This window comes from Cucurbita maxima, unplaced genomic scaffold (genome assembly GCF_002738345.1).
Source record: "Cucurbita maxima cultivar Rimu unplaced genomic scaffold, Cmax_1.0 Cma_Scf00025, whole genome shotgun sequence".
NCBI lineage: Eukaryota > Viridiplantae > Streptophyta > Magnoliopsida > Cucurbitales > Cucurbitaceae > Cucurbita > Cucurbita maxima.
The window spans coordinates 3,013,902-3,041,337 of NW_019272041.1; the positions used below are offsets into that span (position 1 = coordinate 3,013,902).

Consider the following 27,436-nt stretch of genomic DNA (forward strand, 5'->3'; position numbering starts at 1 on the left):
ATCTCTATCAGCTCTAACAAACGTTACTGAGTATGGCAATGGAAGACCAACCATATCTCCCGGAAGCCTCCAATGGCACTGGCTGTGTGAAAGGGAAGAAGAAACCAGTGAGCCGGAAGAAGAAGGAATCGGAAAACAGAGCAAAGAAGAAACCGGAGGCTACTTCAGTCAACGAAGAGCAAGCTGCAGGTCGTTCCGATGGCCCTGGAATTAAGGTTTTAGAGTTTGATCATTGCGTTGAAAATCACTTCAAGGCCATTGATACAATGGCGGAGCTTTGTGGTGATCGGGAGGATGGCGTCGGTGAAATTGATGAAAGAGACATTCAGCGGTTTTCATCATCCACCATTTTCTTAAGGTACGTATTGTTGCATGTTATTTAAAAATGATGCGTTGTGCTTTGCATGTAGCTTAAGGATTCTGGCATTGTTTGCAGTGATTAGTTTCTTTGATAGTTATGGCTTGTTAAACAGCTGAAGATGCTGTAGTTTGTGCTTGACATGCAGTGAATTGAATATCGTGTGCTTATTAGAATTTTAGATGACGTGAAATTTTCTTTATGCATTATCGATCACTGCTTTGCGAATTTCCACTTAGTTTTTGTGCTTTACTAGGGAATGGAGGTACTACAATTATGAACCGAAAACTGTTAAATTTGCTAGCGACTCGAGGGGCCCCGAGGATAAGGATGCTGACATCAGTGTAAACTTACCACAATTTTCGTCTGCAGCTTTTCTAAAGGTGCTGGATTGGACTTGTAGTCTTGTCTAACATATTGGCATTGTCTTTTTCACTATACCCCCTGCTTAGTCTTTTTTTCCTTGTTTGGCCCTCTTTCCCTCCCTGTTTTCTTCTTTTCCGGTGATGAGCTGCAACTGTTTAACATAAGTCCTAATTTAATATGCAGAATGGAGCACCGCCTGAAGCCGCCACATCGCTGGACTTTAGGTATGTTGTTTTGGACTTGTTTGTTTGTTTGGAAATTATGGTTTTTGTTGATATCATCGTAGGAAATATGAGGAGTAAACAAATTCAGTATGAGTGTCAAGGTTGTCAAGTTGAACCCTGATCTAATGGATGCTTAATGATGGTCCTAAGGACTTTTGGGTATTTGTATGTTGCGTCTACCACGAAAATTTGTTATTACGCTCTTTCCAGTAGGTATCTTCCCCGTGAGACAATTGTGAGTGGAGCTTTCTGTATATGATGGGATTCAAATACGTGTTGCTTACGGTGCCACTTTGATGTTTCATTTTTTATTGCTTTGGTATTAGTTAAAGTGGTTTCTATTTGTGGCCTAGAGTTGTCAGTTGTATGTGAGTTGAAGCTACATTTTTGGTGTCTGGTGTAATTATATCTTTCACAGTTTATATGCACACTCAATCAATCATTTTATTGATTTTTTTGACAGAAACTTTGTTATGTATGTTGGTGGGCCGATTTGGGCTTTAGATTGGTGTCCTCAAGATCACGAAAGGACCGACTCCCTTATCAAATGTGAGGTATCTTTCCTCTTCAATTGATCTTTTGTGAAGTAGAATTGTTATGGACACTCATATAATGTAAGTGCAAAATATTGTTTTATTCATCTTCACCTATGGCTTTCATTTTCATTCACTTAGATAGGCACTGCCTTCTTGTTGTTCATACACTCTCCCTATTTATCAGAAATCCTTATTCATTTTTGTTTTTAATCATTCATGTCTCAACTCATATGACAGTATATTGCTGTTTCTGCTCATCCACCTTGCTCTTCTTATCACAAGATGGGTATCCCACTCACCGGAAGAGGTATGGTGCAGATATGGTGCGTAGTGCATGGCACTGAAAGCCATGAAGCAGAACCGACAAAAAATTCTGTGGCTTCCTCAAACTTATCATCTCAACCAAGGAAGCCTAGAGGAAGGCCACCGGGGCGTAAGAAAAATGAGGCATCGAACTTGCCATCTCAACCAAAGAGACCTAGAGGAAGACCTAAAAAGAAACAAGAATCCAATGATAACAGGTGTGACAATTACTAACTTGTTCAGGCTCTTTCTGTCAAATACCTAGTTGGTTCATCTTACTTGCTTGAGATTGATGTTGTTGCCAAAAACTCTGATGAACATGTATTACTGGAAAACAGTGTTGAAAGGAGTACCTTGCAAGAAGTTCCTACATGCAATTCTGACGATGAAGTTCTTGCTCAGAAGAAAAGAATGAGAAGAAAAGTTGAGACTAAGAATCATGTTGATGACGTGGGAACGTTAGCACTTACAGAGAATCGAGAAAATGAATCCAATGCCATCAATCTTCAGGCAAATGAGAATGTTATAAGTGAATATTCCGGAGAAGACACTCTGTTATGCAATAATGTTTCAGAGAATGCTGGTTTAGACCCTAGCTCAATATTTTCTATTCCCGAGAGTGTTGCTTTGCCTAGAGTAGTATTGTGCTTAGCTCACAATGGAAAGGTAGCATGGGATTTGAAATGGAAGCCAACTAACGCGTGTGATGCCAAATGCAAGCACCGAATGGGCTACCTTGCTCTCTTGCTGGGCAACGGATCTCTAGAAGTGTAATTAAACTGCTTTAACTGTCTTATCACATATTTGCTCTGTTACTTTATGCTTCTATTTTTTGCCCATTCTGTTGCCTAATTCCATGGAATTGCTATCATAGAGGATCTAATGTTTGACATTTCTTGTTTGCTAGGATGAATGATGTTTTATTTGTGCAGATCATAAGAGAAAAAACTACTATATAAACTCAATTATACTGTATAATAATCTAGAAACTACAAAGTTTCTGCAACGAAAAATATGAACCTTCATTTTTTTTTTTTTTCATTTCTGTAGATATTATTTCTTTGTAGAGGTGACTTTGGATTTCCTTTTTTTAAAGGTTAAATTCCAACTTGGTCCCTATGGTTAGAAAATGTTAGGATTTGGTCCCTATGATTTTGAAAGTTTCTATTTCATCCTTGTAGATTTAAAGGTTAGAAATAGTTCATAGTGGTTTTATAAAGCTTCATGAATAGTCCCTATGGTTTGATAATGGCGGGACTATTTAGGAAGGTTTTATCAAACCACTATTTAGGTAAGTTTTAAAATCAAACAATTCTAGCGGACAAAAAGTTCTAGGTCAAATTACAAATTTGATCCCTAAGGTTTAGAAAAAGTTTGATTTTCCTCCTTTTAGTTTGATAAATCTTAAAATTGGTCTATAGTTTGATAAAATTCTCATAAATATTAGTATTTCTTGGGATTTTATTAACCCATGGATACAAATTCTAATATTTAAAACTACAGGGAATAAATTCTAACCTTCTCAAAACCATAGAACTAAATTTATAATTTGATAACAAAATTATATCCCTCAAAGTGCTTGTATTATTGTCAGTTAAGTGCTGTTCTTACATACTCTGTTGTTTTAAGGTTTTGACTTTTGTTGTTGTGCATATGTGTGCTTCCAATGCTTTACAATATCGGTTCTTTATCGGTTCTTTATCGGTGATTGTGTAATCTGGTGATCCTATGTACTAATTGCAGTTGGGAGGTTCCTTTTCCCCATGTAATGAGGGCCATCTATTCTAAATGCAATGGGGAGGGCACAGATCCTCGCTTTGTAAAGTTGAAGCCTACTTTCAGATGCTCGATGTTGAGAAGTGCAAATAAACAGAGGTATTTGATTCTTTTTTTTTTTTTTTTTTGATCTAATGACATGAAAACTCTTCAAGTTTGACATGATGCATTTTGCAAAAAGAAAAACTAATGTGTTCAGCCTTAGAGATGGTCATTACTCTCTGCATAATTGCACATTATACCATCATCATGTATAACCAACCTGCCTTTGTTTCTGATTCCATGATTTTTTGTCATTGAGTTAAATAACTTAAGCCGAAAAGTTTTTTATTAGCTGAATGAGTTCTTGGCTTTTCCTGTTGTTAGAAGGTGTCTTGTTATGATTTACATTTAAGAATATTCAGTTCATTCTTGTATAATCCAGGAATTAATCTTAGATTCCTTGCGGTGTTGACATGTGAACATTCTTACCGTTTTTCCTTGCTGATTAAGCACTCTGGCTCCGTAGTTGGTCCCCTAAAAGAAATATTATATCATTCTGATTGAGTTAAACTTCAGAGATCAAGCGAGCATTTTCATGGATTTTATTTGTTACTATATTCTTGGTTATTACAGTCGTCATTCATTTGGTAAAAATTGCAGCACATGTTAGCTATTTCTCTCGAATTTTACTTTGTGACTAACATTCTTTGTTACTTGCTAAATCATTGTCTATTGTTGGGGCTGCAGCATCCCTCTAACAGTGGAATGGTCATCAACACCTCCTTATGATTATCTACTTGCTGGATGCCATGATGGAACAGTTAGTCTTTAATTTCCCTTTTCTTTTATAGTTGTTCATAGCAAAAACGATGTGGTTCTTCTTACCAATAGGATGAACTGGTTCTGCATTTAGTTTCAGAATTTCTTGAACTGCTTACTCGTTCTTTTTTATGAAATGTTGTTGGGTGCATGGGAAAATTAAAGTTCCTGATGAGCTCTTTGTTCAATTATACAAGTTTTGAATGTTTTCTTATTTTTGTTTGTCATTGATACAACTTTATTACTGACATTAGACCTGATCCAGTTTTGGATTGTCCTGCCTTCTTGTTGGTTTGAATTTTCATTTTATGATGACTAAGACGTAGTTCGTTCATTCAGGTCGCCTTGTGGAAGTTTTCTGCAAATAGTCCCTGTGAAGGTTGATTTACTTGTCTGAATTTGTGTTTCTAATTCCATCTTTTGTGCAATTATAAGTGATATTGTCATCATTCTCTTCTTTCTTTTCTTCAGATACGAGGCCTTTACTTCGTTTTAGTGCAGATACTGTTCCGATCAGAGGGGTTGCATGGGCGCCAAATGATAGGTTTGTAGTAGTAGATTTGAAGTTGAGCCTATTTATCATTACTAACCACTGCGCCCACCAAAAAGGGTGGAAAAGAAAAGGAAAAATTGGATAAAGATAGAATTTTTTAAAAAAGGAAGTGTCATTTCAGTTGAAATTTTGTTACTGATATTACTGTTAGTTTACAATGAAATGTGGAAAAACATTTATACCTTTGACGACAAAAATAATAAGAGGAATATAACTATCATGAAATAACCAGTTTAGATTTAATTTATTATTGTTATTTATATTTTCTCATTCTGTGCAGCGATCCTGAATGTGAAAATGTGATTCTCACTGCTGGTCATGGAGGTTTAAAATTTTGGGACCTAAGGTTGGTGGATTTATTCCTTTCATTATATTTTTCATTATTTAATTCTTTTTGTTTTTGTATTAAAAGGAAATTAGTGTTCCTTTTTTGGGACAAAAGAACAATTTTCTTTTTATAACGAAAAATCAAGCTTTTATTGAGATAAAAGGAAAGCATACGAAAGGGCATAAAATAAAAACAGCTACAGGACAAGGCAGACATTAACTATACAAGAAGTGCCTCCAATCCAGAAAATAATGCTTAGTTATTGACTGGACCATTTTCTGGCCAGAATCTTGAGTTGAAAGGGTGAGTCTAGGTGTAGGAGATGGATCTGCAGATACCTATCTACGACTTTCTTTATTGTTAGTAGTAAACTTGATATGAAGTTATCTCCTTTTGGGTGTAGGGTAAGGTGATTCCTTTCTTCCCTTTCTCTTAATTGTTTTGGTTGATGTGTTTAGTTGGCTGTTGGAGAAAAGAGCTTGTGGACTTATTAATGGTTGTTAGGTTCGGGAAACTTTAGTTCTAGTTTCCCAATTGCTTTGCTGATGTGAGGAAAAATGCATACTTTCCCAGTTCTGGAGTATATATATATATAAGAGGAAATTATCAGGATTTTGGCTAGTAGAAGCTATATGAACATCCTGAACCATTTGGATAATCTCTATTGCTTAGTAAGGAACTCGTGACCGGTTTATTATCCAAGACGCTCAAAAGATGCCCAAATATGCTCTTAGTGGAGGCTGCTGTTTTGTAACGGCTCAGGCCCACTACTTGCAGATATTATCATCTTTGGGCTTTCCCTTTCGGCCTTCCCCTCAAGACTTTAAAACGTGTCTGCTAGGGAAAGGTTTCCACACCCTTATAAAGGGTGTTTCATTCTCCTCCCCAACCAATGTAGAATATCACATGTTTGCTTTGTGAAATATCACTTGTTATTTCATTTATTCTATGCTCATTACTTTAGTTAAAAATTTCATGGTTTCTGGTCCGTGTTATATTGTCTCATTTCAACTCCGTTGAATCATTACAACGTTTTATCAGAGATCCTTTCCGCCCTTTGTGGGACCTTCATCCAGCACCGAGGATAATATATAGTCTGGATTGGCTTTCTGATCCTAGGTACATTTTTCTTTTAATCTTGATATAGTTTAGATTAGGCACACCTAGTTGTTTTACTAATTCTCTTTTATTTACAATGACTCTATTCTGGTTAGATGCACTATCTTATCCTTTGATGATGGAACGTTGAGACTTCTCAGTTTGCCGAAGGCTGCGTGTGACGTTCCAGTAACTGGTAAACCCTTCACACGGGTAAAACAAAAAGGTTTACACACTTACTGTTGTACATCAACTGCTATCTGGAGTGTTCAAGTGTCCAGGCAGACAGGTATTTCTGCAATTCATGGTTTTATTAATTTCGGCTGTGTTTCATTCGCCTAAAGGATTTATATAACTAATGGTAGCTAGAAGAAATAACTAAATCAAAAGTATCTACTAGAGACTAACTTATAACATCAAACACTAACAATGGATTTTTCTCCGCACTGTATTGGTCTCATTTACTGCTATCATCAGTGGCCTCTCCAGCTCTCAGTTGTAGAGCGTCAATCTTGTAGATTGAATTCGAAAGGGAAATGCATACCAAAATATTACCAAACAGGCGATTTGTGGATCGTAGTTCCTTCGGGAATAAAATAATAATCATGTCCCAACAGTTTACATTCTTCATATCATAAATTTCCAGTGAGCAATGAGGATTTTAGTTTGTCTTGTATACAAATATTTTTTTTGGTAAAACTGTAGAAGCCGGTTATTCTGTTGTTTCGAAGATCCATTTTGGTTTTACTCTTAAATTTCAACACAATCAAGTAAACTATTTTATCTTTATCACATACATTTAAGACATAGCAACTGATGATTTCAGGCATGGTTGCCTACTGTGGTGCTGATGGAACTGTTGTCCGTTTCCAGGTGAGTTCAACTTGCACGGTAGATTTGGTCTCAGTTTCTTATAATCCTAGCTTCTTATAATCTACCTTGTTGTTCAGTATTTATGTATGTGTGTGCATATACAGTAAATCATGCCTTGATTATCATTTCATTATTGTTTTTCTTTCTCGTCTAATATATCAGCTTACTACTAAAGCGGTGGTGAAAGAAAATTCACGTAATCGAACCCCACAGTTTGTATGTGATTACTTCACTGAGGAGCAGTCTACCATCACAATCCACACTCCAGAGTTAGATGTTCCGTTTCCTTTGAAGAAGATGTCCAACAGACCCGACCCCCCGCCATTGTCCATGCGAGCCATTTTATCTGAAATTCAGTCAAATGAAGGAAACCACAAAACCGCCGCAGCTTCATTATCAGAAAATGGAACGTTAGGTAACGTCAAACCTGTTGATTCTGGGCTTCTCTCAACAATGTCTTAAGAAAACTTTCACCAAATTATCGATTCTATTGCAGCCCCTTGCTTCGATGACGACTTTAATGTTGAATCTGGATCTGAGGATACACCGACGTCCATCAATAAGAAAAGCAAAACTCAATCGAAGTGCAAAAAGAAGGGGGAAAAGGATAACCAAGAATCGGAATGTAGTGATGAGGCTAACGACGTGCCAACGAATAATGGCGGTGCGCCTGGTTCAGGGGATAGCCCTGAAAATTTGCCTCCCAAATCAGTTGCAGTGCATAGAGTGAGATGGAACATGAACACAGGGAGTGAAAGATGGTTGTGCTATGGTGGAGCAGCTGGACTTCTACGCTGTCAGGAGATTCTGCTGTCTGCCCTTGATAAGAAGTTGATGATGAAGAAATGAAATTTGTTTGAAAAAAATGGCTTTGCCAAAATGTTTATGGAAGCTGATTTTCACGAAGCGACCCGTGCTCGCTCCCGATTCCTCGAACAATCATAAGATCAGGTTTGCTTCTATTGGTCAAAAGGAAGCCATTTTTAATTGTAATAGACAAAATCGTAACCGAGCCATGGTGCATTTGTCCCTGAGGGGCTAAATTATGGGAGCAGCCAAAGGAATAACAGGGCATGACCTTGGGATAACTGAAGAAGATGAATTTGATTTGGATTTCGAGTTCAGTTGGAAACGGACCTGTACATTTTTACTTGGAACAATTGTTGAAGGAACCACACCAGTCATGGTGTAAAATAAACCGTATATTTTGGCGGATACATAACTTAAAATAAGTGACACGAAGGACGTCTCCTTAGCTTACAGGAGCCGGGTTTAGGATGTCACGGGACAGTTCGACTACAAGCTCAACCTCAATAAGGCTACGAATCGAGAGCTTGGTTCGATCTTTCTGACTTATTCTTTTTGGCATTGAACCTGTTTTGAGATCACCACTTATGTAATGTAAATGAACTTTCAAATATTCCTTCATTCCTTATTTATTATATTTCTTGGCATAATTTTACGACTCATCAAGATTTTGAAATGAAATAATGTTCTTTAATATGAACTTCGTTGAATCCATTCAAACGAGAGGGTGCCAAAATTATTAAGGGTATCCATTCAATCCATTTTATTTCTTATTATTATGGACATAATTTAATTCATATGCCATAATTAATAGAATATTTAAATATAAGAGCTATTTGTTTTTTACACACTAATCTATTAATGGTATATATATAGCGAATAGACAAAAATGAAATTAATGATAGCTATAATAATGGATTATCTATTCGATTATGTACGTGGATAGTTACGTACTAGATGTCTAACAATACATAAAATTAATATATCATGTATTGTTTAAATAGATACGAAAATTAATGGCTTACTTGTAAAATCATAATTTTGATGAAATTATCAATTATTCATTTTTTTTAATTAAAATTTTTTTTTTTTTTTGTTCAATTTGGTTATATATGGAATTATTGTTTATACATTTAAAAATTTAATTTTGGAATATTAAATCCCATTTTATAACCATTTATTTTGAAAAATTAGTATAATTTCGTACCATTTATTTAAGAAAAAAAAAACGTTTGAATTATTAATTAAAAATTAGAGAAATAGAAGAAAAAACAAAACAAACAAAGTGTTGTTTTCATTACCAACAAATCTTGATTTGAAGAGGTAAATGTTTCCTCCCCATTTTCCTCTAAACCCTAAATAAATTCTTAGAGATTCAAAAAAAAAAAAAAAAACACAGAGAAAACCCACTCCCTCTCTTCTATGTATATATATATATATTTCAAATCATTCATTCTTAAACAAAAAATATGAATTACAAAATGCTCAAAGCGTTCCTCTCATTCATTTCCCTCTTCGCCGCCGTGGCCTCCTCAATCCCCGTTCCCAGAAAGGTATAAAAACCCCACCGCCGCTGCCACACGGTGGTTTCTGCCACCATTTTCTTAATTTAAAATATGAACTTGGATTTGGACAGGCTTATGTTGTTTATATGGGAGCATTGCCAAAGGTTCAGAGCTATGGAGTTCTTGAAGAATATCATCACAGCCTTCTTGCTAATGCAGTCGGAGAGTAATTAATTATTATTATTGCCCAAAAAATGAAATTTTTGTTGGGTTTTTTTTTTTTTTTTTTTTTGTGTGTTTATTTTGGGTAAATTTTTTATTTTTTTAATGGGTTTTTATTTATTTATTTTAGTGAGGAATTGGCGAGAAAATCCAAGATTTATAGCTATGGAAGGAGCTTCAATGGGTTTGCTGCAATGCTCTTACCCCATGAAGCCCAGAAACTAGCAAGTTCGTCTGAATTTCCTTAGCTTTACCTAAAATCTATAAATATTATCACAATATAATTTAGGAATAATTTCCTTTTCATTTTTTCAAAAAAAATTGAGTTTTTAAGATCTAATAATTGTTATATAGAACCCGATTCGTATAATATTGTTTGCATAAGTGTTCATGACTTTACTTTGAGTTTTCTCAAAAAAACCTTAGCTGATGTGAGACTTTTATCATCCAACACCTCTTTCCTCGACTCTTTTTTCTTTTGGAGTATTAGTCATTTTAGTTTAGAGCATGACTCTAATATCATATTAGATGAATACGACTCTCCACAATTGTACGATATTGTCCACTTTGAACATAAGAAGCCTCGTACTAATATGGAGATAGTATTCCTTGACTATAAATTCATGATCATTCTTTAAATTAGCTGAGGTCGGACTTTGATTATCCAATAATAATAATACAGAGGAAAAAGGCGTGGTGTCTGTATTTTGGAGCACTACAAGGAAGTTGCACACGACAAGATCATGGGATTTTTGGACAAGATCATAGGATTTTTTGGGGCTGTCAGTGGCTGCCAGCCGCCAGAACGCCGCCACAGAGTCGGACATAATCGTCGGATTGTTGGACTCCGGGATTTGGATGGAGAGTCCCAGTTTCAAGGACGATGGCTATGGCGAAATTCCTTCTAAGGGGAAAGGCCACTGTGTCACTGGCCATAACTTTACCGGCTGCAACAGGTTTCTCTTTCTTCTTCTTTTCTATTACTTTAAGGTTTTTTTTTTTTTTTTTTTAATATGTTTTTGTTTGTTTGAAATAATTATCTTATAATAAATTAATTATAAACTCATTAAAATAATGAGTATACTATGAACAACAAAGTTTATCAAGTCCAATTTTATTTAATTTCACAATTTTTTTTTGCATAAAATTAAGGTTGAAAATGAGGGTCTAAATTGTAATTTCGCACATTCAGGAAAGTGATCGGCGCCCGGTTCTTCAACCTGCAGGAAATAGACGCCACAATCAACCAAAGCCCCACGGACGAGGTGGGCCACGGCTCCCACACCTCCTCCACCGTCGCGGGAGCCACCGTAGACGGCGCCAGCCTCTACGGCATCGCCGGAGGCACCGCACGCGGCGGCGTCCCGGCAGCGAGAATCGCCATGTACAAAGTATGCTGGAACGTAGGGTGCACGGACGCGGACCTTCTGGCCGGATTCGACCACGCAATCGCCGACGGAGTGGACATAATATCGGTGTCGATCGGTGGCGGGTTGCGGGAATTCTTCGAGGATCCGATCGCAATTGGGTCGTTTCACGCAATGGCAAAAGGGATACTGACGAGCTGCTCCGCCGGAAACAACGGGCCGGGGTTGACAACGGTGGAGAATACGGCGCCGTGGATTATGACGGTGGCGGCTTCCACCATTGATAGAGATTTCAGTACCGTCATGAAGCTGGGAAACAACAAGAAATTATCTGTGAGTATAAAATTAATGAAAATAAAAGCATTTGAAACCCAAAATTAAGGCTTAATCCATGCCTTGAATGAAGCAGGGAATATCACTGAATACATTTTCAACCAAGAAGAAGATGTACCCTCTCATCAGCGGAGGAAGTGCAGCGTTACCCAATCATCCGAATGCAAGGTACGAATAACTAGTTTCCAATAAATCTACGAGAGATTATTTGTAAAATAGCTAAGTGATTCCCTTTTTAAATTGAGTTGCCCAGAAGATGTTGAAATACGAGATCAACGAATACATATGCTCCTAGAAGCATACAAGTACTATAACGTATCTCTACATGGGTATCTGGTATATGCTCCTAGAAGCGTACAAGTACTATAATGTACCTTTATGTGGGTATTTGGTAACCATTACTAGAACGTGCCTCTATGTGGGTATCTGGTAAACAGTATTGTAATGTGCCTCTATGTGGGTATCTTGTACCCGGTACTGGTAACTAGTACTGTAATGTGCTCCTCCATAGGTATCTGGTAACCAGTACTGCAATAGTATTTTTAGTGTTATGGGATATGATTGATTAGCGGTTCATTAGAATCATATAAATCAATACTCAGAACGGTATGCTTTTGTCAATTTTAAGCATAAACTCGGGTGATTTTATATCAATCTTGAAGGTTTTGTGAAGAAAAGTTCTGGTTTTAGGTGGTGTGATGGTGGGAGTCTTGATAAGGGTAAAGTGGAAGGGAAAATATTGTATTGTTTGGGATCTTTATCTCAAGAATACAGTCTCGGAGCTTGGTGGTGTCGGAGTTATAGCCAATCTTATGAACAATATGGAGGTTGTTACCGTCACTCCAATTCCTGCTACTCATCTTTCCTCTCAAGATTCTGACATTGTTGAAGCCTATATCAACTCCATTAAGTATGTTCTTCCTTAAATTACGGGTTTCTTTTTTGGGTCGGGTGAAATATTTGAACCTTTAATCTTTTGTTCGGCTTTAAGAGGAAGCCTAAGGCGGTCATAATGAAGACAACCACTACGAAGACAGAGGCTCCTTTCTTGGCCTATTTTTCTTCAAGAGGTCCTTAGTTCATAGCCCGTGATATCCTCAAGGTATATTTAGTTTCAATTTTATTTTTATATATATACACATATTTTTTGTATGAAAATTAAATTGAAAAAAAAAAAAACAGCCGGATGTTGCAGCACCAGGGATGAACATATTGGCGGCGACACAAAACTGGCTACAATTCCGACCGGCAAACATTCCACTTTCGACATTATGTCTGGAACTTCAATGGCATGTCCTCATGTCGCCGCCGCCGCCGCCTATCTCAAAACCTTCCACCCCACTTGGTCCCCCGCCGCCATCAAATCCGCCCTCATGACCACCGGTCTGTTTTTCCTTTTTCTTATTGGGAATTATTGTTCATATATATATATATATATATATATAACTAAGCTCACTTCCAATGCAGCGACGCCATTGAAGATCGGAGAAAGCCAAGACGAGCTGGGTGCCGGTGCGGCCAAATAAATCCGACGAAAGCCGTCAATCCAGGCCTGATTTTCGACCTCTCTCGCACCTCTTACCTCTCTTTCCTCTGCAACAAAAATCACTACACCGGCACCGTCCTCGCCATCCTCGCCGGCGACTCCTCTTTCAACTGCTCCGCCGTCACACCGAACACCGGCTCCGACGGCCTCAATTACCCTTCAATGTACTTCCCAGTCGACCTCCAGGCTACCGCTGTCTTCCACCGGATTGTCACCCACGTTGGCTCCGGGCCGTCCACATACAAGGCTAAGGTGAAATCGCCGATGGGTTTGTCTGTACGAGTGTTGCCGGAAGCCTTGAAGTTCAAACGGGCGAATGAAACGCGGTCGTTTAAGGTCATGGTAAAAGGGGCGGTGGCGGCGGAAGGGAGCCTTCTTTTGAAGGCTTCGCTTGAGTGGAATGATTTCAAGCATAATGTTTGGATCCCAATTTTAGCATTTAGAAGTTAATTTCATTTTATATTTGTTAAATCCTTCCTTATTTTGTCACATCCCATTTCCAAGATCTTAGGTTAATGTTTTTGTTTTAGTTTGTTATATCACGTTTCCAAATCTTTCAAACCTACCCACCCCTCAATCATTCTAACCCAATCTCTTGCTTATTTGATAAGAACGTAGTACTCTGCTCGGTTACAAAAGCGCAGGCAAAGGGAATGCCTCAAAAACAAAGCCAGAAATCTCTGGTCCATGCTTTTTTCTGCAAAATCACACGTGCTGCTCCGGTTATCTTGTTTGACAAGGGATGTTGGTTCAATACATTCGGTTTGAGCTGAAAGATTGAATCACACCGGGTAAGAAAGGCAAGCTTAGTACGTTTCTCCAAACATATAAACAAAAGGGGGGAAGCAACTGGTCCTGAGGAGGATACCGATATGCATACATTCTCGCATGGAAGAACCTAGCTGAACCGGATCAAGGGTCCTAACTGAGTTGATTGAATCACACTGGGTAAGAAAGGCGGACTTAGCAGGTTTCTCCGAACGTATAAACAAAAAGAGTAAGCAACCGGTTCTAAAGAGGATACCGGCATCCGCATACATTCTTACATGGAAGAACCTTACTGAACCAGATCAAGGGTCCTAACCGAGTAACTCGACTGACCTTTTTTGGCTGCCCCCGCCCTTTGTAAAAGTCTTGCAGGGGGAACAACATCAACACCCTCAACTGCTCCAACTGTGTTCCGGGTATGTTCCTGAGGAGCTTCATTCAAGTCAGGCACTTCAGTTTTTTCTTCAGCTGAAGGCAAGCAAGAATGTCTGCTTTCTGAATACACAACTACATTTGAAGTATTCGCACTGTTCTGGGAATTTGAATAAACATCCTCTTGATTATTTCCCGTGAGACACGAGGCTTGAGGACTCTGTAGATTCCTATGATCATGACGAGGCAACATCCAAAAACAAGGCACTATACGAAAGGGTGTTCTTAGGCCATTTAAGTTTTCTTGTACAAGGGAATAATCAGACAAAGAAACATTATTATTCCCAGGAAAATGAACACTCGATGGGACGATAGCGTCGTTGTGTAGTTCATGATAAGGACTTGAAAGTTGAACCACAGACGGCCAGAAATACGACGCACAAGGATGGCGACTAAACAAGAAAAGAGGGTAGTTGGTAGATAAAGGAGGCATCTGAACATGAGATGATCTATTGTTTCCTGGAGTTTCTTCCTCCTTGGGCTTTACTGCTTGAGCCATCTAAACACAAATTAGCGAGCAAGTGAATCTTCGGGAGATTTGGTAAGACCATGACCATACACATTTCTTAAATGCAACCCCATCCTAACCTGTTCCTTTAATTCCTTGTTGGTACTCTCCAGAGATTGGTACTCTTTCAAGGCGAACTCCTTTTCCTTGATGGTTGAAAATCACAAAATGAATGTAAATTAAGATTATGACAAATGGAAAAGTTACAGAATGTAAATGGTCAGTTATTTTCTTTTTATTTCGGGGGTGGGTTACAAGAAGAAAAAGTATGATTCTGGTGAATGCCTACCCTCTTTAAATTCTCATTTTCCCATGCTAAATCAGCAGCTTTTTTGGTTAGTTCCTTGCACAGAGCCTGCAAAATAACTATCATCGTTAGAGTTCTATAATAGTTTTCGTTTGAAGCCTCAAACTTCTCTCTACTGCGACTATACATGTAGTCCAAGGCATCCACAGATGATTTAGTGTAACATGTAGAAATCAACGAAGGAACGAAAATAAGAAGGATTTTCTGTAATCTTCATCTTGAATTATCAAGATAATGTTAGAAACCACGAAACTCAACAGTGGTATGATATTGTTCACTTTGAGCATAAGCTCTCATGGCTTTTCTTTTGGTTTCTCCAAAAAGCTTCATAGCAATGAAGATAGTATTCTTTACTTATAAACCCATGATCTTCCCCTCAATTAGTCAATGTGAGACTCCTCTCCTAGTAATCCTCATCAATCCTCCCCTTGAACAAAGTACACCATAGAGCCTCCCCTGAGGTCTATGGAGCCCTTGAAAATAGTCTCCCCTTAATCGAGACTCGACTTCTTCTCTGGAGCCCTCAAACAAAGTACACCATTTATTTGCCACTTGAGTCATTTATTCGCCACTTATTTGTTCGACACTTGAGAATTCTATTGACATGACTAAGTTAAGAGCATGACTTTGATACCATGTTAGAAACTACTGACCTCCACAATGGTATAATATTGTCCACTTTGAGCGTAAGCTCTCATAACTTTGCTTTTGGTTTCTCTAAAATGCCTCATACCAATGAAGATAGTATTCCGTACTTATAAACCCATGAATGTGGGACTTCTCTCCCAACCATCCTCAACAAATAATGAATATATGATACATAATTTGAACTATAAAACCAAAAAGTACATCTCGAGAGAAATTCTTTGAACCTGCCTACGCCGAATTGTCTTCCTGGCTGACTCTCTATTTGCTAAAATCCTTCGTATTCTTCTTTCTTCCTTTTCAGCCTGAAGAAGAAAGCCACTTATGTAAATGATTGAAAATAGATAATAAAAACGTCTGGTAACCAGTTCAAGCATAACCTCAGTTAGATTACGCCTTGACCTCCTGCAGCCAGATAATGGGTAGCTCGTAGTGCATATAGGACTCACTTTAAGTGATTTAGCCTCCTCCTTCTCTGCCTTCAACATCTTCCTGGTCGTTTCCCACTTGGCGTGGGATTGATTTGTACATTCCTTTTCTGATGGCTGATGACTTACCACTCCACTTTCCTGCTACAAACAAAAGTGTTTTGTCAAGGCCTGCATAAGTAATGAACTTTGCATCAATGCTTTAAGTTTTCACTCACACCATAAATGGACAGAATGGCAATACAATTACACGGCAAGCAGTTTGACATGTCAAATTAACATAAACCGATATCTAATTCGGAAGAACAAATAGACTTGTTGAAGAGAAAAGCCAAATGCTCAACAGCTCTAGTCAAATCATCAATAATTTGAAGGCTATACTATTATTGTTGAGGAGAAACTTGAAAAGTACATGCTCCCAGAACCGTGGAGGAAACTTCTTTTCACACCTGTTTTAACTTTTAAATTTTCTAATATGTTCTCATGAGATAGCCAGTGGTGTCACTTAATCAATCAATGGCCCACTTCTTAGTTTGAATTCGAAGACAAAAAACTCCATATTCTTAATTCTGCTCCAAACGTCTGGGATAAGTAATCACCAATTTGAAAACCAGTTCCTTAGAACCTAAAGACCAAAGAGATATATCAATGAGAACTAATCAAGCCCCTAGGTAAGCACATTTTTAAAACAAATCAAATTGCTTCAAAACTCAAGAAGTCTTCCAGATTTATAAACTAGAAACAGATGGCGATTGCTCCTTGTTCGATCAACAACGCATCACTGCAGCAAATAATCATTTGTATACAATGCCAATACTCATATAAGAACATCATTCAATTTCCTCTGTCATTAACGAGTGCAATTTTTTCCTCAACCTAAAACCACCAAAATCCAAACCAAAGAGGTAATCAAACACAGAATGAAAAATCCAATCAAAACCTTGAGGGAAAAAAAAATGTAATCAACAACCTGAATCCTAAGGTCCAAATCCACTCGACTAGGTAAGGAGTCGGCAAAGCCACAAATCGGCGACTCGGTCTTAACCTCCTTCCTGGCGCGTTTCCCCTTCCATTTACTCTCCCATTTCGCTTCCGACGGCTCACCTCCACTCTCCCGCACCGCCAAAACCGCCAAATCCGCAAGAGCCTCCGCCGCCTCAATCTCAACCTTGACCATCTGATCCGCCGCCATGAACGAGGAAGAAGAAGACGAACACGTAGAAGACGAAGAAGAAGAACTCAAACCTGAACAACTGGTCCCCTCTGAGTACTTGGAAGAAGAAGCCATGAGAGCAAAACCATAAAAGAAAAGAGAAAAATTCAGAGAAGAACAGTGAGGGGTGAGTGTGAGTGTGAGAGAGAAAGAGCGCGTGTGGGTGAAAACATACGCGCCTCCATGTATCAGAGTAAGCCACGTAATGGATTCCGCACTCGTAAAAATTTTACACGTGGCGAGACCCGCCGTACAAGAACTGTAGGCCACGGCGCAGTGAAGTGTGGCTTCTCAATTTAATACCCACGTGGTTTTCTTTTTTAAAAAATTATTTCTTTTTATTTTTTTGTGTGTTGGATAAATATTAAAAGGACCCCTCTACAAGAGGTTAAAGTGGCAACGTGGCAGATCGAGGACCATTATTTACCTCATTTTATAATTTTTCAACCAATTAAGTTAAATTATATATTTTGTGATTAAAATTTATAGAAAATTTAAATATATATTTTTAATATTTAAGGACGAGAATATTCAACAAATTAAAAAAATTATTAAATATAAAATTAAAAGTTTAATATGGGACCCAAATAAAAAAAGTTTATTTTATTTTTAGCATTTAAAAGCAATCTAAAATTAAGCTCTAATTTTAGATATTAACCTTACGAAGATTTAAAGGTTACATTACATTCCACATCGTTTACATATTTTTTTCAGAACATTGAAAGTTCGAGTGATTTAAGGTTACAACTATCATGACCATTTAATTTAAGGTATCCGATGTCGGAGTGGTTGGGATCGGGAAGCCTGCCATTCTCTTCGAGTATGACGGAGTTGAAGCAGTCCTTGGAGATAGGTTGACAAGCTCCAGTGCTTGTACTCGCAGCTCGACCGGGTAGTCAGCGACACAGCCGATCCTCGGACCTGCTCCCGTTGTCCATTTGAGCGAAAGTTGATGGCCTAACTGATAAGAGTTTGCTACCTTCTTTGAGTTAATTCTCTGCAAAATCACCTTCTTTGGGACATCGGCTCTTGGGCTCTTCAGGCCACCGGATAATGTCCTTTTGTATTCTATTTTGCCTTCAACTTGGGAGACCTGAGCTGATTCTTCCTCTGTTTTGATGTCTAGTGCTTCTAGTTTGCTCAGGGAATCGGTTTTGGTTCGACGTCCAACCGACTTCAAATCGTCGTAGCCTTCGGAATCTTCACTTGCTCGATGTACCTGAAGCACAGAAGAATAGAATTTAAGGGACTTCGTTTATCATGGGACGAGAAGCATAGGTGGTTTGTTAAGTACCTCGACATCCTTAAGAACCACTCCGTTCTCCTCGAGGTATTTCAAGAAGATGTCGAGATGGTCGTCGGTAGGCTTATAATGTCCACTATATGCTGAGATTGCCTGCAAAGATCAAAGCCATTAGATAATGAATTGTTATTGTGAGATCCCGCATCGGTTGGAGAGAGAAACGAAGCATTCTTTATAAGGGTGTAGAAACCTCTCCCTAATAGACGCGTTTTAAAGATCTTGAGGGAGGCCCAAAGAGGACAATATCGGTTAGCAGTGGACTTGACTTATTACAAGTAAACGACATCAACCCTTTCGTGTTTTTTTCGAAATTCTTTCATTAACATGTCGGTTTTCACACTTGGAATGATCGTATAATTACCTTAAGAACTCCATCGTCTACCTCTAGCCGTCCAGCAGCCAATGTGGTTCCTCCTGCCAAGAAACTTGAGTGGTGGAAAGCTCCTTTCTTCTTCTGAAAAACATCAATGGTGAATTCATCAACTCGGTACACTGTCGAAACAAAATTGCAGCTCAGGAAACCGAATGACAATCCTCACCTCACCAGCATAAAGCCTCTTCGAAGTGCTCATTACAAATATCCATTTCGTCCCATTCGGTCCCCTCTTGGTATCAAGGAAAGCTCCGCTTTGTTTATGGACGATTTTCCCGTCTACAACAACATATTCGTAGCTGTCTCGCTCTTGCTGATATCGACAAGTTAAAGTTAGCTTGACGGTAAAGTGAGGAAGAGAGGGAAAAAAAAACAAGCGAGATAGGATAAAAAGTCGACATACAGGTCCGAGATACTTGATGGTTTGCTGCCGAAGCTTCAATCTCGGGCATTCTTTAAGGTCGACATCTTTGCCGTCTCCAACATCAAGCCTGCAAAGTTTGAATAGCAAGAAACTCAGACAACAAATTGCAAGGATCTGCAGCAAAACCTCTTGGCAATGATGTAAATGTTAATTCATTAATGGTAAATCCCTAATGGAAACCAGATTTTATTCATTCACTGTGACTTTTGATGCATGTTTCAGCAGTTAAAATAAGATCTTTAAATACTTTTGAAGCCAACGAGATAGAGTATGAGATCCCACCTCAGTTGAGGAGGAGAACGAAGCATTCTTTATAAGAATGTGGAAACCTCAAACTAGCTGACGCATTTTAAAGATCTTGAAGGAAAACCCGAAAAAGAAAGCCAAAAGAGAACAATATCTACTAGGGCTTGAACTGTTACTAATGGTATACCAAAGCCAGACACCGGGCGATGGGCGATGTCCCAACAATGAGGCTATTCTTGGAAGGGGGGTGGACACGAGATGGTGTGCCAGCAAGGACGATGGGCACCGAAGAGAGGTGGATTGAGGGGTCCCACATCGATTGGAGAAGGAAACGAGTGTTAGTGAAGAAGCTGGGCCCCAGTCCTCAAAGGGGTGGATTGTGAGATCCCACATCAATAGGGGAGGAGAACGAAGCATTATTTATAGGGCCCCGAAGGGGGTGGATTGTGAGATCCCACATCGGTTGGGGAGGAGAACCTCTCCATAGCAGACGCGTTTTAAAAACGTTAAGGGAAAGCACAAAGAGAACAATATTTGCTGGGCTTGGACAGTTACACATAGAGATCCCATCCAGATTCTTGTTGATCATATGAACATATGAAATGTACAAGGATGAACCAAAACATACAAAACTCATCTTATGATCTTTAAGATCAAGTGAACTGTGCAAAAATTTAGTCACTAAAATGGATATAAACTGCAAAACGTTTCAGAGACAACCCTTCAAAACTCTTGATTCAGACATATTTCGTAGAAAAACAGAGATCCAAACTCCAACACGACAATGAAGAACAGATCATTTCAAATCAGAACAACAAAAAAAAGAGCCGACAGAAACAACCTTAAAATAAAAAGCAATTACCAGTAGAAAAATGGCTGACCAGCATCTGCTTTACACCATTCTTCATAATACAAATGCAAACTATGTCCATATCTATGTCTAGGATCAATCTGAAAAGGGGGAAAAAAAACAACAAATCAAAACACAACACTGTTCTTGAGATTTTCCAACAAAGCTTCCACTTACAGCTTCGATCCAATGCTGAAAAGCCAGTTTCTGAGCTTTAGCATCCTTCGACAGCCCCTTTCCCACCTGAAAAAACGCTCAAGTTCATCCATTTAAACCCATTTTCAAGTCCCTAAATGTGAAGCAAAACAGCTCAGAAACTAAACCTTTGAAGCATTCAAAGCAACACGATTCCACCGAGAAGCAGCCGTTTCAGGTTTCAAGAAATTAAAGAACGAAATCGTACTATGATTCAATCTAGCATAATCAATCGCAAACCACCTTCAAAAAATTTCACGGCCATCATCAGTAAATCGAAATTCCCCATTTTCAGACAAAAAAAAAAACATAATCAGACAGTGAATTTCACCAGAGCTCTTCAGCGACGACGGCAGAGTCCGCCAACAGCCGGCGAGTCCTGTAGCTCCTGTACACTTTCTGCAGCTTCACAGCCGAGCGCTGCCGTGCCAAGTTCACCTCATCCCCACCTTCTTTGATCACCTGGGTCAGTTTCGCAACCCCATTTGAAGGGTCAGCGGCAGAGGAGAAGGGCATGCAGACGGCGTCAGTGGGCGGAGAGTCGGCGGAGGAAGAGGGTTGTTGATGGTCAGAAGGAGGGAATACAGCGTGGGAGTTGAGAGGGTGTGGAAATGAAGAATGTTTCAAGGAAGAAGAAAGGGTCTGAGAATGAACCTCCATTAATGGAGCTTGAGAGTGAAAACAGAGGATTCTGAAACTGTTATCAGAGAGGGAGGAAGAAGACGACGGGAGTGTGTGCAAAAGGGTGTATTTATGGACCATTACTTTAATTCATGTCTGTACAGCACAGCCAGATGTTTTACACTAATAATTTTAGTCACCCCTACAAAAAAAATATATATATATATATATATATTCCTTTTATTAAAATTTTTTACCTAATATTTTTTATTAGATAATATAATAATATAGAAATAATATTTATTCACATAATCTTAAAAAACTAAAACAAAAAAAACATTATTTTAAAAGCAGGTGGATATAATTAAGATAAACCGACATGTCGTGTCGGAATTATTTAAAAAAAAACTCACTGTTTTGTTGGATTTTTGTTGTCAATATTTAAAATATTCAAATCCCTTCGTACAAACTTTTAATAATTTTTTTTTGGGCATTTTTAGCAATATTAAATAGTCTAGAAAAAAAAATGTAAATTATCACATTAAAATAAGGGTTATGATTACCACAAATTATATTATCATTAATCAAACTCCATTTCTAATTAAATTTAGAGAAATTATTGAACCCGCTTTCCAACAAAAAAAAAAAAAAAAAAAATGTTCATACTATAGTTGACAAAGATTTTTGAATTGTCAATGTCGTGCAACACAAACAACAACTATCTACTATTTAAATTATAGCGTATTATTATTGAGTCATTTAAACTCAAATTTGTCTTCGGTGTGAACTTCTAATTTAGATAGGCAAAACATTGGGTTGAAAATGCATTTGAATTTTTTTTTTTTGTAATTATTTTTAATAAAAATGTTAATATCCACGTCATTTTTTAAAAAAATCCAAATGATTTAAAGTAGAACCGAAATTGAAAATGTCTTGGACCACAAAAAATAATAATAAATGAATAGTACACAAAAATAGTTGATAATGATAATATTATATTATATATAGGAAAGGAAGAGGAAGGATCACGTGGAGTGGAATGTTGACCAACTTTGGGTTGACCAAATGTGTATTACTGAAGACCGAATAGTCTTCGACTTTTGTTTTGTTTAAAGAAGTTGAAAAGTTGCTTCTTTTTTTTTCTATGAAAAACACCAAAATCATTTTTTCTTTTTATATTTTAAATTTCAACTTGATTGTAATTTATAACATATTCTTAAAAATAATATTAAAAAATTTAAAAATTAAAAATATTCTTAAAATATATGTAGTAAGTAACTTACTATCTCAAATAAATAAATTTTAAAAATATCTAAAATAAAAAAAAAAAATTGGGGAAAATAAATGTAAATATTATTCCCTTTTTAAAATAGGAATTTGATTTTTTATTTTTAAATTGGTCTCATGTGAGTCACCTTTCACGAACAAACCTTTTATTATCTTCCATTAGTTGAAATATTGAACTTTATTTTATATGCATCTTCAAAATAAAAGTTTCGCTCTTTTGTGTTTATGTGAAGGAATTGACGTGTGATTGATCGTGGACGAGTGGTTCGTGGATACAAAACATTCAAAATAGCGATGTCAATATCATGTTTTATGCTAAAATTTCTCAAATAATTGAATCAATGGCCTCAACAAGTCAACTTCAACTTGGACCCGCTCGTAGTGGCTGATCCTTAGGCTCGATGACTTTTTTAACCCTTTGAGCTTCTACTCTTAATGGTTTTTGTAGCACTCGATAATTCAACTGATAACAACATTAAATAAAATTTTAGATTTTAAGTACAACAAAATGTATAACATTTTAAAAAAATTTAAAACCAAAAAAAATATATAAAAAATATGATAGGGTTGTGTGAATTTAGTAAGACAATGACCAAACAACTAACCTATTTAAGTTTTAATTTTAAATAGAATTTTATTTATTTTTTATTTTTATTGATGGGCGTGCCCTACAAAATTATTTACTTTTTAATCAAGTGATTGATGCTTGTCTATGTTCATTTATGAATATAGAATTAAATAATTCAACATGCCACATAATTAAAGTGGTTATGAATGAAATAGAGCTATACGAAATACAAGGTGACCCACGCTTAGTTGATTACGGGATTAATTTAGCCTTAAACTTAGTATCGATAGATTCTTATGCTTTCAGGTCAGCTAGTTTATAAATTGAGGATACCTAGGACTGTTAGACCTATGTATTTTGACCGTCATGAAAAGCATCTACAAAATTGGTTTATATTTGGTTGAGAAGCTGTATAAATAAAAATCAAAACATACCCAGTATTAGAGGGTACAATAAGCATCACACTAATATATGATATATTGTCTACTAAAATTATGATTGAGGTTGTACGAATCGAACGAGTTCACCTAAACTAGATTATGAAAATAAGGAATTTTGGGACACAAAAGAGTCAAGTCGAGCCGAAGGTCATTAAGGGCTAAGGTTTAAACGAAAATGTACCTATAATATAGATTTATATTCAATCATCCTGCTAAGGAAGAAATCATAGAAGTGTTTGTGTGTTGGGTCAGGTCGGGGTAAGATTTTTTTTTAAGACCTAACCCAACTGTTTGGATTGTAAATTTTTTCAATCCAAGCAACCTTATTAAATAATTTGAATTCGAGCCACACCCTTATTAAATAATGAATCCAACCGAACCTTATCATCATATTTTTGGGTTGATTTGGTTCGTCAGATCATTTATTCACTTTTTTTTTTTTTTTTTAGCCTTTAACACCAATATCAAAATATGAGTTGAAGTGTTGTCGAGGAATATCATAGGCAAGAGACTCTCCGTAGTTTGTTGCTGTAAAGTGGAGCTTGCCAAAACATTTCTTGGACAGGACGGAGAGGTTGTACGAACAAAAACAGCTGAATCGGCTACCCATAAATGATCATAAGCTGACAAGGTTAGGTTCCCCTACCCATTTAGCCCTGAATTAGAGTGCAAAACCGTTCAAATGTTGGATGAAAAATCACTATCTGAGTAAGAACATTGCAATGGTTTCTGTAGTTCGATGATTCTATATGTGATCAACCAAAATCAAATACGAGCCGTCAATCCAATGCGGCATTCCGATCAAAATCTGGACAAAACCAGAGTGGTCTGCTGCGTCGGCGACTTCCATGGCTACTTACTCCAGATTTCAACGCCGCCCACATAATTTTCTTGGCGATTAGTGCGACAGGGGACCAAATACCCGAGAAGTAATCGATTTCTTGGTCGGTTTACCCTCCAGATACCCAAAGCAGAAGCACGTTTTCAACGGCGGGAATCACGATTTGGTGCCTGATTGTGAGGGTTCCATTTTGGATGCTGGACCGACATTTGAATCCCATGGTGTTCCTCATGGATCTGCTGGTATTGTTGCCTTTTTCCACTTTTACTTATTGCTGGGATGTTGCCTTGAATTCGTTATGTTTCATGTTTGAAAGAAATCATTGTTGAAGCTCGTGTCTGAATTATGGCATGAAAGTAACCAAAGAAATCACTGTTGAAGCTAGTGTTCTGTCTCTTGTTCTATTCAAGATTTATGTCTTCATTGGCAATACTTCCATTTCTATGTTGGTTCTCATTTTGAATCTCTTTACGAGGCTACTTCGTGGAGCTTTGCATCAATGAAAAGTTTTGGTTCTTGTTTCAATAAAAAGTTAAATTAGGATGAGAGGACAAAATAAATGCATTAGCTCCCGTCTCATAACTATTTAGATCTTGTTTGATGACTTCGGTTTTTTGTTTTTAGAAATTATGCTTGTTTTCTTGTCAATTCTTTGCTGAGTGCTTTTCATTTTTATTTTATACATTTGAATTGCTAGTGTGAGATCTCACATTTGTTGGAGAGGGGAACCGATTATTCCTTGTAAAATGTGAAAACCTCTCTCCAATAAACGCGTTTTAAAACTGTGAGGTTGTTGACGATATGTAATGAGCTTAAGTGGACAATAAATACTAGTGGTGAGCTTGAGTTGTTACAAATAGTATTAAAGCAAGATGGTGGACGTTGTGTTAGCAAGGACGCTGGCTCCCAAGTAGGATGGATTTTGAGATCGCACATTGTTAAAGAGGAGAACAAATCATTTCTTATAAGAGTATGGAAACTTCTTTCTAGGAGAGGCAGAGAGGAGAAAGATGTTCAAGAGCAACTCAAGTTTTTGAAACCCAAAGACACCAAATTGCCCAAGATAGAGTGTCTTTATGGGAGAAAAAAATGTTTGGGATGTCCCAAAGGTGAGGGCTCAAATTCTTACACATATCAGCTGCGTTCTTCTTTAAATGATTATGAAATTGAATTCTTAACTAATCTCATATCGGTTGGAGAGGAAAACGAAACATTTCTTATAAGGGTATAGAAACCTCTCCCTAACAGATGCGTATTAAAACTGCGAGGTTGACGGCTATACATAACGGGCCAAAGAGGATAATATATGCTAGTGGTGGACTTGGGCTGTTACAAATGGTATTATAGCCAGATATTGGGCTGTGTGCCAGTGAGGACGCTGGACCCCAAAGATGGTGGATTGGAGAGGGAAGCGAAACATTTATTATAAGATGTGGAATCTCTCCCTAGCAAACGTGTATTAACATCGTGAAGTTAACGACAATACGTAAAATACCAAAGAACACAATATCTGCTAACGCTGAGTTTGAACTGTTACAAAATGGTATGAGAGCTAGACACTAGTCTGTGTGCAAGTGATGACGTTAGGCCCCTAAGGAGGAGGATTGTGAGATCCTACGTCGGTTGGAGAGGGGAACAACACACTCCTTATAAGGGGGTGGAAACCTCTTCTTAGAAAACACGTATTAAAATCGTAAAGCTGACGGTAATACATAACAGGTCAAAGAGAAAAATACCTGCTAGCCATGGGTACAAAAACTTGCTGGAGTTGAGGCATCTAGATTGTATTGATCTTGCAGGATGTAGGTGAGGAGCCAACCATTGTTGTAAGTGGACACCATGGAAAGCTTCATCAAGGTCACCTCACACTAATAATATGAAACAACAATCATCAAGGTCAGTCAAAACTGAGAATTTAGCTGCATCATGTCTCATTTTATCTTGTCCAATCACTTCATGGTGCATTATTGATTGATATCATAAGTTCACCTCACACTGTTCTTAATAAGAAATTTTGGGCTCTATTTCTTGCTATGGCTACCTCACCTCACCTCTTCTATTGTGGTATTTGATCACGTTGTGAAGTTCTCTTCATCAAACATCTTATACGACATAGATTTAGTCATAGGCTTGTCTTTCTTCCTTGTCACACCCTCAGCTTCATAAGCACAGTTTGTTTGGGTTATAACACCCCGAGATTCCTTGCAACGATGGTTTTTTTTTCTTTCTAGGTAACGACAAGAACGTATTGGGCAAGTGGCGGGATGTGTGCTAATTTAGTCATGAGGATCGTATCAACATGTTTCATTCTTTATTGCATGTTCGGGATATTTTAATTTGTCTTAATCTAACGTTGTGTTCTAGTTTTTTCCAAAACATTGATTTTACTCAAGAGTTAAATGGAGTTGTTGTCTACAAAATTTTACTAACAAACATGTAATAATTGTTAGACGAACACGACTCTCCACAATGGTACAATATTGTCCATTTCACTTTGAGCATAAGTGCTCATGGCTTTGCTTTGGGCTTCTCAAAAGGCCTCATACCAATAAAGAGTGTATTCTTAGATTATAAACCCATGATCATTCCCTAAATTAACCGATGTGGGACTTTCATCATCCAACAATAATGATCGTCAGAGAGGTCGGGTCGTTACAACTACTCGTTTCCGAGATATTTTGAGACTATAGAATATACTTTTTTAGAAACTAAAATTCCGATGGCCCTCCAAATTTCATCTTCAAAATGGAAAGGGCCATTGGATTTATTATTGACAAACCGTATTCTTTCATTTTCATTAATATTTTTTTAAAAAATATCACAACTTTTTATTTATTATTATGATTTTTTTTTTTGTAATATTTTAAAATTTGTTATATTTTTAATTACATATTCATTTGATTTTACCTTACACGAAAATGATCGGTCGCCTTTTTCTATCATCAATGTTTTTTTTTTTTTTTTTTTTTTTTTTTTTTTTTTTTTTTTTTT

General features: G+C 37.4%; 3 protein-coding genes, 1 long non-coding RNA gene and 1 pseudogene across 6 annotated transcripts; 3 read left to right on the top strand and 2 right to left on the bottom strand.

Moving 5' to 3' along the window:
* LOC111498749 lies at window positions 1-8,660 on the top strand. Its single transcript, XM_023150107.1, has 16 exons — window positions 1-358; window positions 615-741; window positions 908-948; window positions 1,412-1,502; window positions 1,722-2,005; window positions 2,126-2,557; window positions 3,531-3,662; window positions 4,293-4,365; window positions 4,704-4,743; window positions 4,836-4,908; window positions 5,198-5,263; window positions 6,287-6,364; window positions 6,460-6,632; window positions 7,170-7,216; window positions 7,379-7,631; window positions 7,713-8,660. The coding sequence occupies exons 1-16, from the start codon at window positions 33-35 to the stop codon at window positions 8,063-8,065; spliced, it is 2,589 nt and encodes an 862-aa protein (XP_023005875.1). The 5' UTR covers window positions 1-32; the 3' UTR covers window positions 8,066-8,660.
* Window positions 8,661-9,484: 824 nt separating this feature from the next.
* Window positions 9,485-13,533, top strand: LOC111498750 (annotated as a pseudogene).
* Window positions 13,534-13,650: 117 nt separating this feature from the next.
* On the bottom strand, window positions 13,651-17,580 carry LOC111498753 (probable basic-leucine zipper transcription factor F). Of its 3 annotated transcripts, none has more exons than XM_023150114.1 (6): window positions 17,055-17,580; window positions 16,106-16,228; window positions 15,884-15,961; window positions 14,994-15,059; window positions 14,785-14,850; window positions 13,651-14,695 (listed from the first exon to the last, which is right to left on the bottom strand). In XM_023150114.1, the coding sequence occupies exons 1-6, from the start codon at window positions 17,370-17,372 to the stop codon at window positions 14,054-14,056; spliced, it is 1,293 nt and encodes a 430-aa protein (XP_023005882.1). In that variant the 5' UTR covers window positions 17,373-17,580; the 3' UTR covers window positions 13,651-14,053. The 3 variants fall into 3 exon arrangements, with proteins under 3 accessions (XP_023005882.1, XP_023005880.1, XP_023005881.1); XM_023150112.1 differs by having other exon boundaries at window positions 16,037-16,228; window positions 17,055-17,575; XM_023150113.1 differs by having other exon boundaries at window positions 16,037-16,225; window positions 17,055-17,571.
* A 345-nt stretch (window positions 17,581-17,925) lies between these two features.
* Window positions 17,926-21,441, bottom strand: LOC111498751 (IQ domain-containing protein IQM3-like). Its single transcript, XM_023150110.1, has 9 exons — window positions 21,020-21,441; window positions 20,817-20,931; window positions 20,671-20,736; window positions 20,506-20,594; window positions 19,377-19,464; window positions 19,140-19,286; window positions 18,962-19,054; window positions 18,592-18,693; window positions 17,926-18,516 (listed from the first exon to the last, which is right to left on the bottom strand). The coding sequence occupies exons 1-9, from the start codon at window positions 21,346-21,348 to the stop codon at window positions 18,058-18,060; spliced, it is 1,488 nt and encodes a 495-aa protein (XP_023005878.1). The 5' UTR covers window positions 21,349-21,441; the 3' UTR covers window positions 17,926-18,057.
* Window positions 21,442-24,164: 2,723 nt separating this feature from the next.
* LOC111498755 lies at window positions 24,165-26,868 on the top strand. Its single transcript, XR_002720863.1, has 3 exons — window positions 24,165-24,687; window positions 26,245-26,341; window positions 26,677-26,868. It is a non-coding gene; the product is annotated as an uncharacterized LOC111498755 (long non-coding RNA).
* The last annotated feature ends 568 nt before the right edge of the window (window positions 26,869-27,436 follow it).